The sequence below is a fragment of the Leptosomus discolor genome, chromosome 3 (assembly GCF_034619465.1).
Source record: "Leptosomus discolor isolate bLepDis1 chromosome 3, bLepDis1.hap2, whole genome shotgun sequence".
Classification (NCBI taxonomy): Eukaryota; Metazoa; Chordata; class Aves; order Leptosomiformes; family Leptosomidae; genus Leptosomus; species Leptosomus discolor.
The window spans coordinates 13,987,999-14,002,150 of record NC_141393.1 but is presented as its reverse complement, the minus strand read 5'-3'; the positions used below and the strand labels follow the sequence as shown (position 1 = coordinate 14,002,150).

The 14,152-nt window shown below is 40.8% G+C and overlaps 1 protein-coding gene across 1 annotated transcript in view; it reads right to left on the bottom strand.

The window, feature by feature from the left end:
- The window catches only part of BEGAIN (brain enriched guanylate kinase associated), a 155,313-nt gene extending 142,051 nt beyond the window's left edge, over positions 1–13,262 (bottom strand). The window contains exon 1 of the mRNA XM_086463104.1: positions 12,336–13,262. Coding sequence (XP_086319230.1) covers positions 12,336–13,262 — 927 coding nt within the window. The remainder of the gene's footprint in view (positions 1–12,335) is intronic.
- Positions 13,263–14,152: the final 890 nt, after the last annotated feature.

Sequence of the window (14,152 nt, the reverse complement as noted above, 5' to 3'; positions counted from 1 at the left end):
AATAATGCCTTCACCTATAAGCATCTTGCAGCACTATACCTTTACCTTGCTGACAAGAATGCATAGTATTCTTACAGTTATTTCTTCTCAGATATAAAGATTATCTGATATTTTAGTACTTAGCATAATTTAACTTTCTAATCTGTAGTTCAGGAAAAGATACCATAGTAACAGGCTACATCTTAAAAGTTTTTAACAAAAACCAAAGCAAGGCGTAAACACTAAAGAATAGGAAGAACAGAAATGTTCCTAAGCAGTACAGAATAAGTACTTCTGTTTTATATTTGGTAAGCAATAGAGGGGTACAGGAAAAATTGCTGGTATACATTAGTATAAGGACTCCTTAAATGATGCAAGTAAAGGAATTGATTCATCATTCTATGAGTGAGTTCCTTCAATTTTCTAAGGTATTATTTGTTGCAACACCTCCATTTTATGACAGGATCTCGAAACACTACAGAATACTGGTTACTTCAAGGGTTATTTTTATTTTACATCTGAGGAAACCTAGGCAGAGCCAAGATGGGCCTTTACCCAACGTTACACAATAAACCAGTGAAGGCAATTGTATGAAAAGCCAGTATTATGCCCTTTCTTTCATTACCAGCTTAGAGGACCCATGCTAATATTTATTATAGATAGTAGGCTTCATAGTTTTGAGAAATGCAAGAATCAAGTTATCAATCTGTAGTACTAAAGAAACTGGGTTACTAGAAGAGCTAGCTGCTGTTTTTCTTCTGATGATAGAAGTCCAATAAGAGTGGAAAATACTTAATCCCTAGTTGTCATGATGTTTAGCTGATTATTGTTATCAAATAGTGACTCAGCCATAAGGGTTCATTTGTTTCTTCTTTTTCAAAGAGCTGGAGAGGTTATGCAACGAGAAAGTGAAAGCTGCAACTTTCTTCTCATCACCCTGCTCTTTATTGCTAACATTTCCTAACACGGGGGAGAGACGTATTTCCTTTAAGGAAGGAAGGACCACTTAAGATGTGAATGAATAACAGAAAAGCAGGAAATTCACAATGGCTATCAATGTACAATTTATAGAGCTGTAACACTGCTGTGGTAATATCAGACAGACAGAATAACCTGTAAAAATGATTCCTGCAGACCTGAGCTCAGAAATTTAGCAGTTAGCTGTTAGTACCCAGCATTTCTTCTGAAGGCCTGGTGTTTGAATAACAAAGCCTCTTCCTTTCCCAGGTTGCTTCCTGAAATGTTAGCTCCTACATTCCAAAATGGTTACGAGGAAGGTACAAAAAAGCTGCCAGTAGCTTGTGACGGGAACAGTCTTACTTCTTTCTGACCTTTCCTGTATTTCCAACATAAATAAACAGATAAATAATAATTTGCCAACAGCTTCCCTCCTGCTGTAGGGGTATGTTTCATATTTTGTTGGAGTAATTAACAGGCTTTTTTGTTATGTTCTACCACCATATGCTTGTTTCCTGCTCTGTATTTGCAAGTCCTCAGCCCAGCTCCCAGTGCTGCAGAACTGGGAGCTGAACAGCAGACTGTTTGCCGAAGGTGGGTAGGGCGGGGGAAAGGGGGACTTGCACTTACACCCTAGCACTGGAAGAAGTAAAGCTGCATAAGGTCTGCTGTTGTAGCTATCAATGAAGTAGAAAGCCATTTACTTTTAACTGGGGACTGAATGGCTCAACAAAAGAGCCAAACTAATTTTGTTTTAATTATTTATTGTGTTCCAATTCTCATTACTGTTTCTGTTTTAATTGTATTTTTAATTAACTGTATTGATTGTAATGGACTGTACACTTCCCTCATGTAACTTTGCTGACTGGTTTCGCATCCATTTCGGTTTACTATCACATCAAAAAATAAGAAGGCAAGAGGAAACTTCAAAAAGTGGAGAAGACAGGCATATCCAAGGCAAATGGAGGGTCTTTCCTGCATTTTACTGCTTAATCTGGGCACCCATGAAGAGGACTTTAGAAGTTTTTTGTTACTGATTTGTTATTCCATGTAAATTCCATACAATGAGTGGGTAACTCTGGCTTTCTACGGTTTAAAATATGATGTTTCTGTTTTCTTCTGCAATAACCTCTCATGTACTGGGCAATATTTTATCTTCTACTAATGTTTGGGAATCCACCCTGCTGGAGTGGCAAGAGGCGAGTGTCTGGTGTGGCACTGCCGCCATCCACCCTGTGTTTTTGGGCCCCATTGCAGGGCCAGGGACTCCCTGGGGCCTAGCAGCCACGGGGTTCCCCTGGGGCCTGTCAGGGTAAGGCTTGGCAGCCAGGACCTGTCCCACTGCCCCAGGCAGCAGCAGGGCAGCCGGGTGGGGGGGCACTGCGGGCGGCCCCGGGCACTGTGTGCCTCCCTGGGGACAGGGCTGGGCTGGGCTGTAGGCCTGCGGGTGGGCCTGGCTTGATAGGGCCCATGGCCAGGGCTGTGGGAAGCTGAGACGGGCCCTGCTGCAGCATCACTGGGGAAGGGACTGATGACCCCAGGGGACTGACATGGGGTCAGGGCTGTGGACAGGGTGGGGGACACCTCAGGTAGTCAGAACCATTAAAGCCAGTAGGTGCCCTCAGGCCCCTGACTGTTCACCAGTGGCTGTTACTGTTTTGTTTCATCCTGTTGGCTTACAGGCAGTGCTGGTTTTCTTGTTGTAAGACTGTGATTCAGCTCTGAGTCTCCAGAAATAGGACATGTCTGGTACTTTCTGTGAGCTCGCAGCGTAGCAAGCGGTGCGAAGGTCTGGCTGGCTGCTGTAGAAATAAGTGCTTGTGAACCAGTTTTTGAATCCTCAATAGCTGCTCATTTTAACCATGTTCACACAGCAGGTTTTTGTTACTACAGTTATCTAGGGAATAGCTGTTCTTTGAGGGAAATGTCTTTATTTTCAAGATAACAAATGTTGCTATATGAACAGGCCTAGTATTTATTCTTCATTCTCTTTTGTTTAAAATGCTCTCGCTATCCAAGCAGAGAGCAGGAGGCAGAGCCTGCCATATCACTGATCATTCTTGCCCAACTAGCATCAAATATTAATGCAAACACTCATAAGCTCAACAGATACAGATGTGCATTTGAATAATTTTAGTTTATCTTTGCAGGTATTGAATTTACTGTCAGAAATTGAGAGCTGTTGGCCAATAGCGTCATAACAGAAGGCTTTGCAGACTACAGTCTATGAGCTAGCTGTTCACCAATAGGTACTCCAATGCTGTTGTATCCAGCTTGCTTGAGCTTTTTCAACATTAAGTTCTGAACAGGTTCTGTAATATCCTTTTGGGAGTGAAAAAGGAAACAAATTTGGTTGTAGATACAGTGGTGATTTAAGGGATGAGAGACATAGTAGGATTTTTAAACAACTTCTGTCCATTCTAGATACTGAATAAGTTTTCCAAGACACAAAATAAAAAAAGACTTTTGAAGGCTTTTCCATCAAGACATATTTTCAGGATTGGGAAAGCTTTGTTTAAACTCAGTAAGTGCCTGCTTATTCTTGGGAAGTCAGCATTATGGAAATTTCACAAGCATCCTCTGAAGAGTATTACACGGGCTTATAAACGTGCTACTGTAGTTTCCAGAGCAGACAAAGAAGCAGAATTGCATGGTTTATTTAATCTCTGTAGATAGCAGTGGTATCTCAAAGCAAGTGCGTCTGCTTGCTACTACCCAATAGTTTTGGTCCCCCTGAGACCCCAGTCACAACTGAATATTATGAACTATGTCCTCAATGAGATTTTTTTTCAATCAGTTTTGCATCTACCCTTTATTTTTTTTCCCCATATTTTCCTGGCTTTCTTATGAGAATATCATGGGAGACTGTTTTAAAGCCAAGATTTATGGCATCTGCTGCTTCTGTCTTATCCACAAGGTGTGTTTTCCTGTCATCTAAAACTCCTGGCACTGAAGAGTTTCATCTGAGAAGGTCAAATTTAAGCCCTTCACAAAGAGGAAGTAATTGAAACAAATGTCTGAAAATACCATTTTTTAGATCTTTATGAAAAAACATGTATTTTATAAATATAAAACAGCTTCACAAACGGTGTCCTGTTTTCCTTATCAGACCTGAGGTCCAAGCTGGCAGTTCCTGATATTCTCAGACATGAGTCATGGTGTTGGGGCAGGCAGGCTTCATTTCTGATGCCCTTATTTAGTATAAAACCCTACAATCAATCCTGTAACTCATAAAAGTTTCTGCTCTTGAAACTTGTTGGTCTTAATGCTACAGTTTCTGATGTAACACTAAAACCTGTGGAGCACCAAGCCTACAGAGAAAACAGAGTATTTCAAATGCAGCTTTGGCAGAGTAATATAATACCGATTCCCTCTCTTCTGTTCCCAAAATGCATGCTGTACTAGGTTCATATTAAGAAGTTAACATTTATTTTGCTCAGGTTAGATGTTAGAGCACGGTGGCAAGGGGAGCAAGGTTATGTCTACGTTTCTATTAATTGCATGCAGTATGTTAGTGGGTAGAATTTTTATAGAGCCAAAAAACTTGGAATGAGTGGGACAAAAATATCTGTCAGTCACAAGTGAAAAATAAATCAGAGTAACCTCTGGATCTGGGCAGTGCCCTGCACTTGAATCTTCTCTTGGTAGCATTCAGAGATTTTTCACTATGCTGAACGGACATAATGGTTGTGGTAATTATTGCATATAGCTGTGGGAGAGTATCACTGCATGCTGAGGTCTTCTGCTTCTGTGATATACCAAAGCCATGCTATGGGAGGGTGAAAAGAAACATTTCATAAACATGACAAACACAAGCTGCTGGCTGAAGGAAGAAATGAAAAATGGGTTGAAACACCTTTAAAATCCTTTGTCATAAATTACGCAGAAAGGCTTTTAGCCCAAACCTGGGCCAGAGAACAAAGATTTATTGGTCTTTCTACCTTTGCACTCTTGCCTTCCTTTGTCTGGCTCTGTAGTTTTCAGGCATCTCTGCTGATGGTAATTGTTATAAGCCCATTGTAGCTTCCATTACTCTGAAATTACCATTTCTTTCTAAAGGCACCTAAAGATAGAGAGTGCAATTGAGAAGTGATTTTCAAATTCGAAGGAAGGGAAAAGCCATGTTAACAAAAATCACTGGAAAAGGAACACTAAACTTTTTTATTGCCAATGTTGCTTTCCTGTGCCTGGTGCCAAGAGATATCAAAGTCAATGTGAACTGCATGCGCTCAGCGTTTTTCTCTGGCTGAGTAGCTGCCCCTCTGAAGACAAATAGTAGATTTGGCTGGATAATGGTTTTGTGTTCTTGTTGGAGCCCTGAATCCTGTGCAGAAATTCACTGTTATAAAAATCACAGGATCACAGAATGGTAGGGGTTGGAAGGGACCTCTGGAGATCATCTAGTCCAACCCCCATGCTGGTCCTGCATCCAGGTGGGTTTTGAATATCTCCAGGCCAGGAGACTCCACAACCTCCCTGGGCAGCCTGTTCTAGTGCTCTGTCACCCTCAGAGTGAAGAAGTTTTTCCTCATGTTGAGGTAGAACTTCCTGTGCTTCCAGTTTGTGCCTGTTGTCCCTTGTTCTGTCACTGGGCACCATTGAAAAGAGCCTGGCCCCATCCTCTTGACACCCCCACTTTAGATATTCGTAGGTGTTGATAAGGTCCCTTCTCAGTCTTCTCCACGCTAAAGAGCCCCAGGTCTCTCAGCCTTTCCTCATAGGAGAGGTGCTCCAGTCCCCTAATCATCTTAGTAGCCCTCTGCTGGACTCCCTCTGGCAGACCCCTGTCCCTTGAACTGGGGAGCCCACAACTGAGTCTGTTCCTTTATCTGAACATCTCCCTCCTGACTCACTTGTTGCACCCCTTCTCTATAAAAAAGGTAGGGGCACAGAGAGGGAGGACAGCCCAAGTACAAACCCTAACTTCAAAAACTGTAGATTTTGTAGCGGGATAACTAGTTTCATTGAAAACAAATTCTTTTATTGTCAAGAAGCTCAGACTATCTCTATTTTATCCTGTCTTCAATAAATAGCTTACTCTTTTTAAGTACTGGGTTATAGTTGTCTATGTTCTGTAAAGAAGATTTTGATCTAATTTGTATTTGATGAGCTGAGAAGCTTTAAATGTCCATATGCATCATCTTAGGAACGTTGTAGCTTTATGCACTGCGTTCGACTAGATGAAGGATCCATTAGTGACCCAACGGAGGTGTTTTAGAGCAGGCAAGGAGAACTCTCTAAGCACCATCTGCTCATACTGTTGCTTGTAAAATGATGTCACATCTGCTGCTCTAAAAACATTATGCTGATCTCTCCTACAGTACGTGGCTGCTGCACTTCTCTCAGCAGTGGAAAAAGGAGTCAATGCCACGTTATTGGGACAAGAGGTGTTAACTATAGATGAAATTGCACATGGCCTTCTCGGCTTCCCATATCTTGTGGCTGTACCATAAATGTCGCAAACAAAATGACAGAGAGGTTTCATCACTATATTTAACTGATGAAGCTGGGTAAATACTTGAACTGTCAGTCTTTGCTGAGCTCTGTCTTGCCCCAGCTTGGCTGCTGCTGGTACGACTAATAGTACTACATGCTTCAAACCTAACACGGCTAAATCCTCTCAGATTGAAGAGATATTTAAGATAGGTTGATCTTTGGGAAATGAGGTTTCTCTTTGATTTCAGATGGAGTGAGGTCAGAAAGCACTACCATTTCTTTTGGCCATCAGATTTTATAGCTTAGAGTATTTGGCTGCCTAACACCTATGAGGTGTTATAAAGCTAATTTCCCTATCCTGGAAGATCCAAGTGTACACTTCTGCGTACATTTGCAATACTCTTCATTACTACTGTGCACAGAATGACAATTTCATAACAGTGATGTATTGAATTAGAAAAACAGTCAGTGTTGGTATCAGAAGGAGAGAGGTTTTAGTGATGCAATAGGAATCTTTGGAAGTACCAAGGAACTGCAGCCTCAATAGACTAAAGATGTGATACTCTGCTTTCCACAACCAAATTCAATTGTTTTGACTTGTGAATCTTACACAGTTTTGCCAGACACAAAGACTGTTTTCAGGGATCTGCAGATGAATAAAAAATAACAGAGAAAAGTTGTTATGGTTTATATTGTTAGCAGCTTGGTGGATATGCTTGCTTTGTATGATAACAAGTTTAAAGCTAGTAAGTCTGAAAATTGCTGTATTGGTCTGATGTCTCTGAACGGTGAAGAAAAGTGACTGACATCTCTCAATCAAAGGAACTGGTATCTAATAGCTAATATCTATTTTGACAAAACATTCTTAAACCACTGTCAGCCTGATGCTCACCTCCAATTGGCAAGGCAGAGTGGTGCAAACTTCTAAGCAGGGTAGCATGGCAGAAGAGAGACCAGGATGCCAGGAAAGGTGGCCATGTGGCATTTTCCATTGCTGTATGAGACTCATGAAGCCTTAATGATATGACCTGTCATGTGCTAAAGAGCTGAACTATCTGATATAGTTCTTTTTCTTGCTTTCCTCTGGTAATCTTGAGTTATTTCTGTTATTGAGGGTAGTTTTACATTGTTCTGCCTGCGTGAAAGAGCAGGAACAGACCAGAAAATAGGACACTGGACAGTTTTTCAGGCCTGTATTCTGCTGCTGGCCTGATCACTGACCTGGGCAAATCACTTCGTCTCTCTGTGCTTCTGGCACCATCTGTTACTATTTCTCTTTCAGGATATTCACAGAATCACAGAATGGTAGGAGTTGGAAGGGACCTCGAAAGATCATCTAGTCCAACTCCCCTGACAAAGCAGGTTAGCCTAGAGCAGGTCACAAGGGAATGTGTCCAGACAGGTTCTTGAATATCTCCAGAGAAGGAGACTCCACAACCTCCCTGGGCAGCCTGTGCTCTGCCACCCTTGGAGTGAAGAAGTTTTTCCTCATGTTCAAGGGGAACTTCTTGTGTTCTAGCTTGTGCCTGTTGCCCCTTGTCCTGTCACTGGGCACCACTGAGAAGAGCCTGACCCCATCCTCTTGACACCTGCCCTTTAGATATTTGTAAGTGTTGATAAGGTCGCCTCTCAGTCTTCCCTTCTCCAGGCTAAAGAGCCCCAGGTCTCTCAGCCTTTCTTCATATGAGATGCTCCAGCCCCCTAATCATCTTAGTATCACTTTCCTTGTTTGAGTTAATGTATATGGCACTTCAGCAGGCTACTGATAGGGTTCCGTAAGAATTAAACAGCCTGCCTGGATTAGATATATAAATCATCAGGATTTGAAACTTCTTGATATCCTATATAAATATCTACACCAGTCATATTCCTTCTTTACAATAATTATTGTAGTTTTAATTTACTGTGAGAGGAATGAAAAGAGGTGTTATTCTAGCTTGTGCTTAATTTCAGTTATAAGGATGTAAACATTTGTAACAGGCATTTGTCCCCTTCTGTCTCAAGGGCTATAGAAATTGAATACTCTACGGCATACATTGATTGAAATCAGAGTGAGAATGAATGCTTTGTTTTCAGATAGTTTTGCTAAGGCTATAGGAGGGAAATGAATTGCTTACATGGAGCCAAAGTTTGGCCTGTTACACTAAATCACACAGGAGGTAGCACGACTGTGTCAGTGACTCTCTAGGTATGTTGTCCTGACAGGTGGCTGTAGCATCAACCTGAGTCTGATGAGGCTAGTGCAATTCATTTGAGAGATGAAAGACAGATGGAGATGCGAGACAAGCAGGGATGTAGTTAGTTTGGTTGCTGCAGTATGTCAAGAAGCCTGAAGCTGGTGCCCAACCAAGCTGAAAAGCCCACCTGATGTGTTGCCATGCAGATACATCACTCTGGGTTCAGAAAGAGTCTGTGTTCATGCATGATGCTGTCTAGACAATGAACAATTGTTGTTGGCTCTACCTTCATTGGTGCAGCTTTACATGGATGCAGCTAAATCATTCTCTGACATGGCTCCATAACATGGTTAGTTCCTACGGAGCAAGGCCTTGTTTCTGCCCTCTCACCACCTGCCTGGTTCAGGCATATTTTATAGCATCTGAAGTCTTAAATTCCGAAATGTTTTGTAGAAGTGCCATTATCCCAGCCCAAGCTTGTTTTTTGAGATATCCTCTGCACCAAACTGGATCATTGTATTCCTAGCAACTCACAGGGGATACTGCAGCGTAATAAGCCATTTGTATTGATCAGGTTTGACCTTGCATATTTTGTGATGAGATAATGTCACGGCCTTAGTTGACAAGTGCACAATTCCTTAGGATATATACGCATATAGTTGCAATTATGAGGTCAAAAATTAAGTGCTTGTAAGACCTCTTGCACACAGAATGTGTACTACTGATAGTTTCTCATAAGATGGAAAGACAGATCTTCTAAGAAAGAAACAGGACTGCTTTCCTGTGATTGAGAAAAATCAATGTCTAATATTGTGTTATACAGTCCCACGTACAGGCAAAAGTAGCTATGTGAAGATGAGATCTAGTTGGAAAGTGGATCCTCATTCATGTATGACTAAAGTTAACTGAGATGTAATATTCAGGTTTATTCAAATCTCAAGATACTGCAGACTTACTCAGGTCTGAAGTCAGTCTTCTGTATGATTATTTAAGAGCTAAATTTTTACCTCCATAATCTCCTCCTGGAAAATAGCAGTGCTATCCAAAGCTTTCCTGAAGGCATGAGTTACTTTTGTCTTCTCATGCCTGGCTTTCTTTGAGACATACCCTGAATCTGAAGAAAATCGTTTGGACCCATTCACGTTGTTCTATGTGTTGATCTGTTCTTTGACAGACTCTAACAAACATGTTTTCCCAATTCTGAAAAACTTTGCCTTCAGTACAACCCTCTTCTGACTTTTCTTGCATTTTTCAGTCTACTAAACTGGTCACTTCATTTCAGCCTGGAAGTATGACATAGTCTTGGGTTGTGCACCCTCCTCTATTTTGGATTCAGGGGCTGCCTTCATCTACTTAAATCATTTTGCTTTCCTGATTATTTATCCAGTGACTCCAAATTTAAATCAACACACAGAAATGAGAAATCATTTCATACTGCTGGCCAGGTTACTAAAATACTTAGACCATAATAATGTCATGTCCATTGTATTTTGTATTTGCTTTCTATCTATCAGAATTCCCTTTAACGACACTCACTAAATGGAGCATTCTTTTTGATTCTGTTAGCTGTCTGGAAATTCCTCAGCATAGATCTACAGTGACGGTGGTTTCTTTGTGAGATTTCATTTCAATGGCAGCTGTTTGCAGACCGATAAATACTTGCTGCAGAAATGTGCCTGAACATTTTGACCAGTTCTCACAAGTCTGAAAGTTGAAAATCGCTTTAGTGGGTCTGGATCCAATATAGACACATCAAACGTAGTGCAGACACAGTTGTGGACACCTCGGGGCTCTTCAGAAAACATAACAGACAGGAGGTAATGTCACAGCATACCTCTTCTAAGTCACTTTTTTTTTTTATTAGGTCCAGCTTACTTAACCTCAAACTCAAGCATGATCTTTCGTGCTCTTCAGTATATGTGTTGATATATATCTACTATCCCCTTTTTATATTTAAGTCAATCTAACCGGATCCATTTCTTCCTCTCGAAGATTATCTTCTACATATGAATAATAACTTGGCAACTAAAACATGAAACAGTTTTAGGCAATGTTCTATATGCGTATTTAAATGAACGTTACATAACATACATTTTAAAAATATCTTTACAGTAATGGCACCCAAGATGGCCTGTACAGTTATGCTTTTGCTTCTATACTAGGCATGCTTCAGGTGAGGACTTGTACTAAATAAATTGCTTTGAAGTCAGTTTTTGCATGAAGGAAACATGAATCTGTAGATGTGGCTGAACATGTTTTGCTTTATTTTTTGCCCTGCCCTGCCCCTTCCTTTCTTTTCTCATTTTGAGCGCTGTGGTCCGAGGCATTGTTTGTTGAGGTAAAATGCTTGGTGTAACTACTGTGTTTAAGTTAAATGACTAGGTTTAGAGCAGGCTGACACTTAAATTAGAGTAGACTGATGCCTGCATTAACTGAGTGGAATTACAAAGCACTCGGGAGTGTTTAGCCCTTTAGTACTCAATCGGTTGGACGTTCCAATCTGTACAGTATGAGCAAGTCCACTGGAAAAGATGCTCTGACAGATGGCTAATTGAAATGTGAAAAAAGCATATCCTGCCATGGGCTCAGGCTGGAGCCTCCTGACCCCTTTGCAGGACAGCTCCCTTTGTGGAGCTGTGACACGACACAGTGTGCAAATTCTCTCTGTGTTTCATTATCTTTCACCTCTTCTCTTCTCCCTCTGGTCATCTTTGATAGGTGATAACTAAAACATCCAAGGGCATGCTATAAAATCGTAAGCTTGGGTTGCTGAAGGTTGCATGAAATTCTTAAGATTGGGATGTTCTCCCAGTTGCTACAGTCCTCTGAGAAAACAGACAACGACAACCTTTTGATTCTTTGCTTTTAGATTTGGATGGACTTTGTAAAGTGCAGCTGTAGCAGCTCCCATTTTAGCAATATCTGTGTACATATATATACAGTCTTAAGCAACAGTTCCTGGACCTTTACTGTTTTAGCAGGATTACAACTACTGCTTTAGAGATATAATAGCATAATATATCAGTTAAAGGTTTGGCAGCTGAGGATTTCTGATGATACCATGCAAGCAAGGAACAGTTACATTTTGCCCTCATCCATAAGCATAAATACCTCTTCCTCAACAAAACAAAGACTCTCATAAGAAAAAATCAAAAACATAAATATTTTTGACCAGGCCATAGAAGAAAGCTTCAGCCTTTTTTTCTTTCTTTTTCAATTCTTAAGGCTTTTGGTTTGTTTTTTTTCCAGAAAAATCAGGAAAGAAATTATCAATCTAGATGTGCTAACTCCAGACACACAAATCTTAACAATGTTTTCAGGATGTCAGAGCTCTAGCTAATACTTAAACACACTAAGCATGCCTGTTTAGTGTAGAGATACCTGAGCATGTTCTAAGCTAGTGAGCTTGACTAGCTGAGTAGTCTGTCACAGTACTCTCTTCACTCTTTTCTGAGGGTGCCTTGACTGTTCATATCAAGTTGACCTGGTTATAGATATGCTTTGTTGCAGTGCAGGGATACCTTTTTTATTTCATCTCATAATGTCTTCCTTTAAGACACCAAACTAAAAGGACTAGAGTTGTACCCTTTCCTTCCTCCCACATCTCCTACAGCAGGTTTTTTTAGCTACTAAAAATAAACTCTCCATGTTTGTTCAACTCTGGAGAAAGTTTTTGTACACAGTAAGAGTGCACCCAGAAAGATAGAAACACTTCTCAAACAGTCACATTAATGCACAAGTACTTGTCATATACCACCCAAAGAAGTGATTTGAGAGAGAGCTCACCATGCTTGTACTTCTAGGCAGAGACGCAGATTTCGTGGCTGGCATTTCTTTGCTTTGAGAAATCATAATTTCTACAGGCAAGCCAGATCTTGTTCTGCATGACGCACCATTATCAAATGACCTGAGAGATGGACTTGTATCCAGGGACAAGGATTTCTCTAATTTGCGTGCTCGTGCTCCAGCCGCAATGTTGTCACTTCTCAGACTTTCTAAGTCTACTTCTTCATGGGTTTTCCCATCTAGAATGTTCTCCTTCCAGCATTCAGGAGACTTTCTCTTAATGTGCAAATCATCTAGGCTTCTCACACTGGATGGAAGGGTATTTTTCAGTTTAGCAGCTCGGTATGCCCTCAGGCTCATGGGATCAAGCACTCTGAAAGTAACTTCATTAATAAATTGAGAGAATTTGAGTTTAGCTTCTATTTTTTCTTCCACAACAGACAATGAACTTGACGATCCTTGACTCACCAAGCTCAAATCGGATGCAGAGGAACTGCTTTTCTTGTGAGTCTTCTTCTGCCTCTGGAGCTTTTGGCTTGCATTTCCCCCTTCTGCTGGATATAGAGAAGAGTGTTCCAGTCTGTGGATTTTTTCACCCCCTTTCTGACTGTGCTTTGATCGATGGGGTCGATAACCTTCATCCTTATTTTTGCTTTTAACAAAGCTTTTAGCTTCTGACCTTGCACTGCCCTGTAACTCAAAGCTGTCCTCACTGGAGCTGCAGCGTTTTGAGTAACTGTTCATTGTCAAATCTCCAGAGAGTTTCCTTTCCGCATCAGTTCCTACTTCTGGTACACATGTGGTGGTGGATGAACTGCATGCTCTTTCTTCAGTCACCCTGCCAACACCCTCTTGCTTGGCCAGTCTTCCAGGCACAGCACCCTCTGGCTTAACAAGGGTAATGGAGTCCTTTGACAGTGACTCCATCTATTTTTGTGTCTGTATGTCAGCTGGCATCAATGAAAGTTTCATTCCCATAGATCCTTCTCTATCTTTTAAGACAACAGGCATGACTTTGAAAGGCATAGCAGTGCAGCCACGACATTTTATCCCATATGCATCCCAAATTATGCATATGTTTCATAATTAGATCAATAGTACATTCTCATCATTTTAATTAGACATGCTAATGAACAGAATCTATAGGACATGCAAATTTTCCAGGGTATTGAGCGCTTAGTGGATGAGCATGGGCTTTCATTGATCCAAAGCAGCATATGATATATTCCTGTCTGTTGAACTGGAAACTGAACTACCATGATGTAGATCAATTCTCACTAAGTAAAGTCTGGGGTGGTTCTGTTTCAGGGCTTTTTAAAATCCGATAGTAGAGAAGGTCATGCTAGATTTTCCTAATGCTACTAGTGTTTGCTATTCTATTAGAAAGCTCAGTGACAGATCTACTAGACCCAGAAAGACAAAAAGAGAATATGATTCTTACTTTCTGTCTGCTTGTTCTTGCCATAGTTTTAATTCTAAAATAATTTTAAAAGATTAAATCCAAAGCAAGGTGCAATATTTCAGCATTGTAAATGAGTCTGGAGTAGTAATGATAGGTTCTTGCAGTATGTGAAGATCTTCTCATTCTTTACTGTCTTTCTAGACAGGCAAGTCTGAACTGTGAAGTTCAGAATTTGTGTTTTTGCTTTGTATATGTGAGAATCTGAAGGCTAATTTAGATGAGGTTAAGGGCTATAGTCTGACTTTATAATCAGCATGAAGGTTTGGACTGTCCCAATGATGTGCTGCCACAGGAACTGACCAGAGAATGAACTGACTGATAAAAAGGGGTTTCTGCATCTCTTTATTTAGCATAA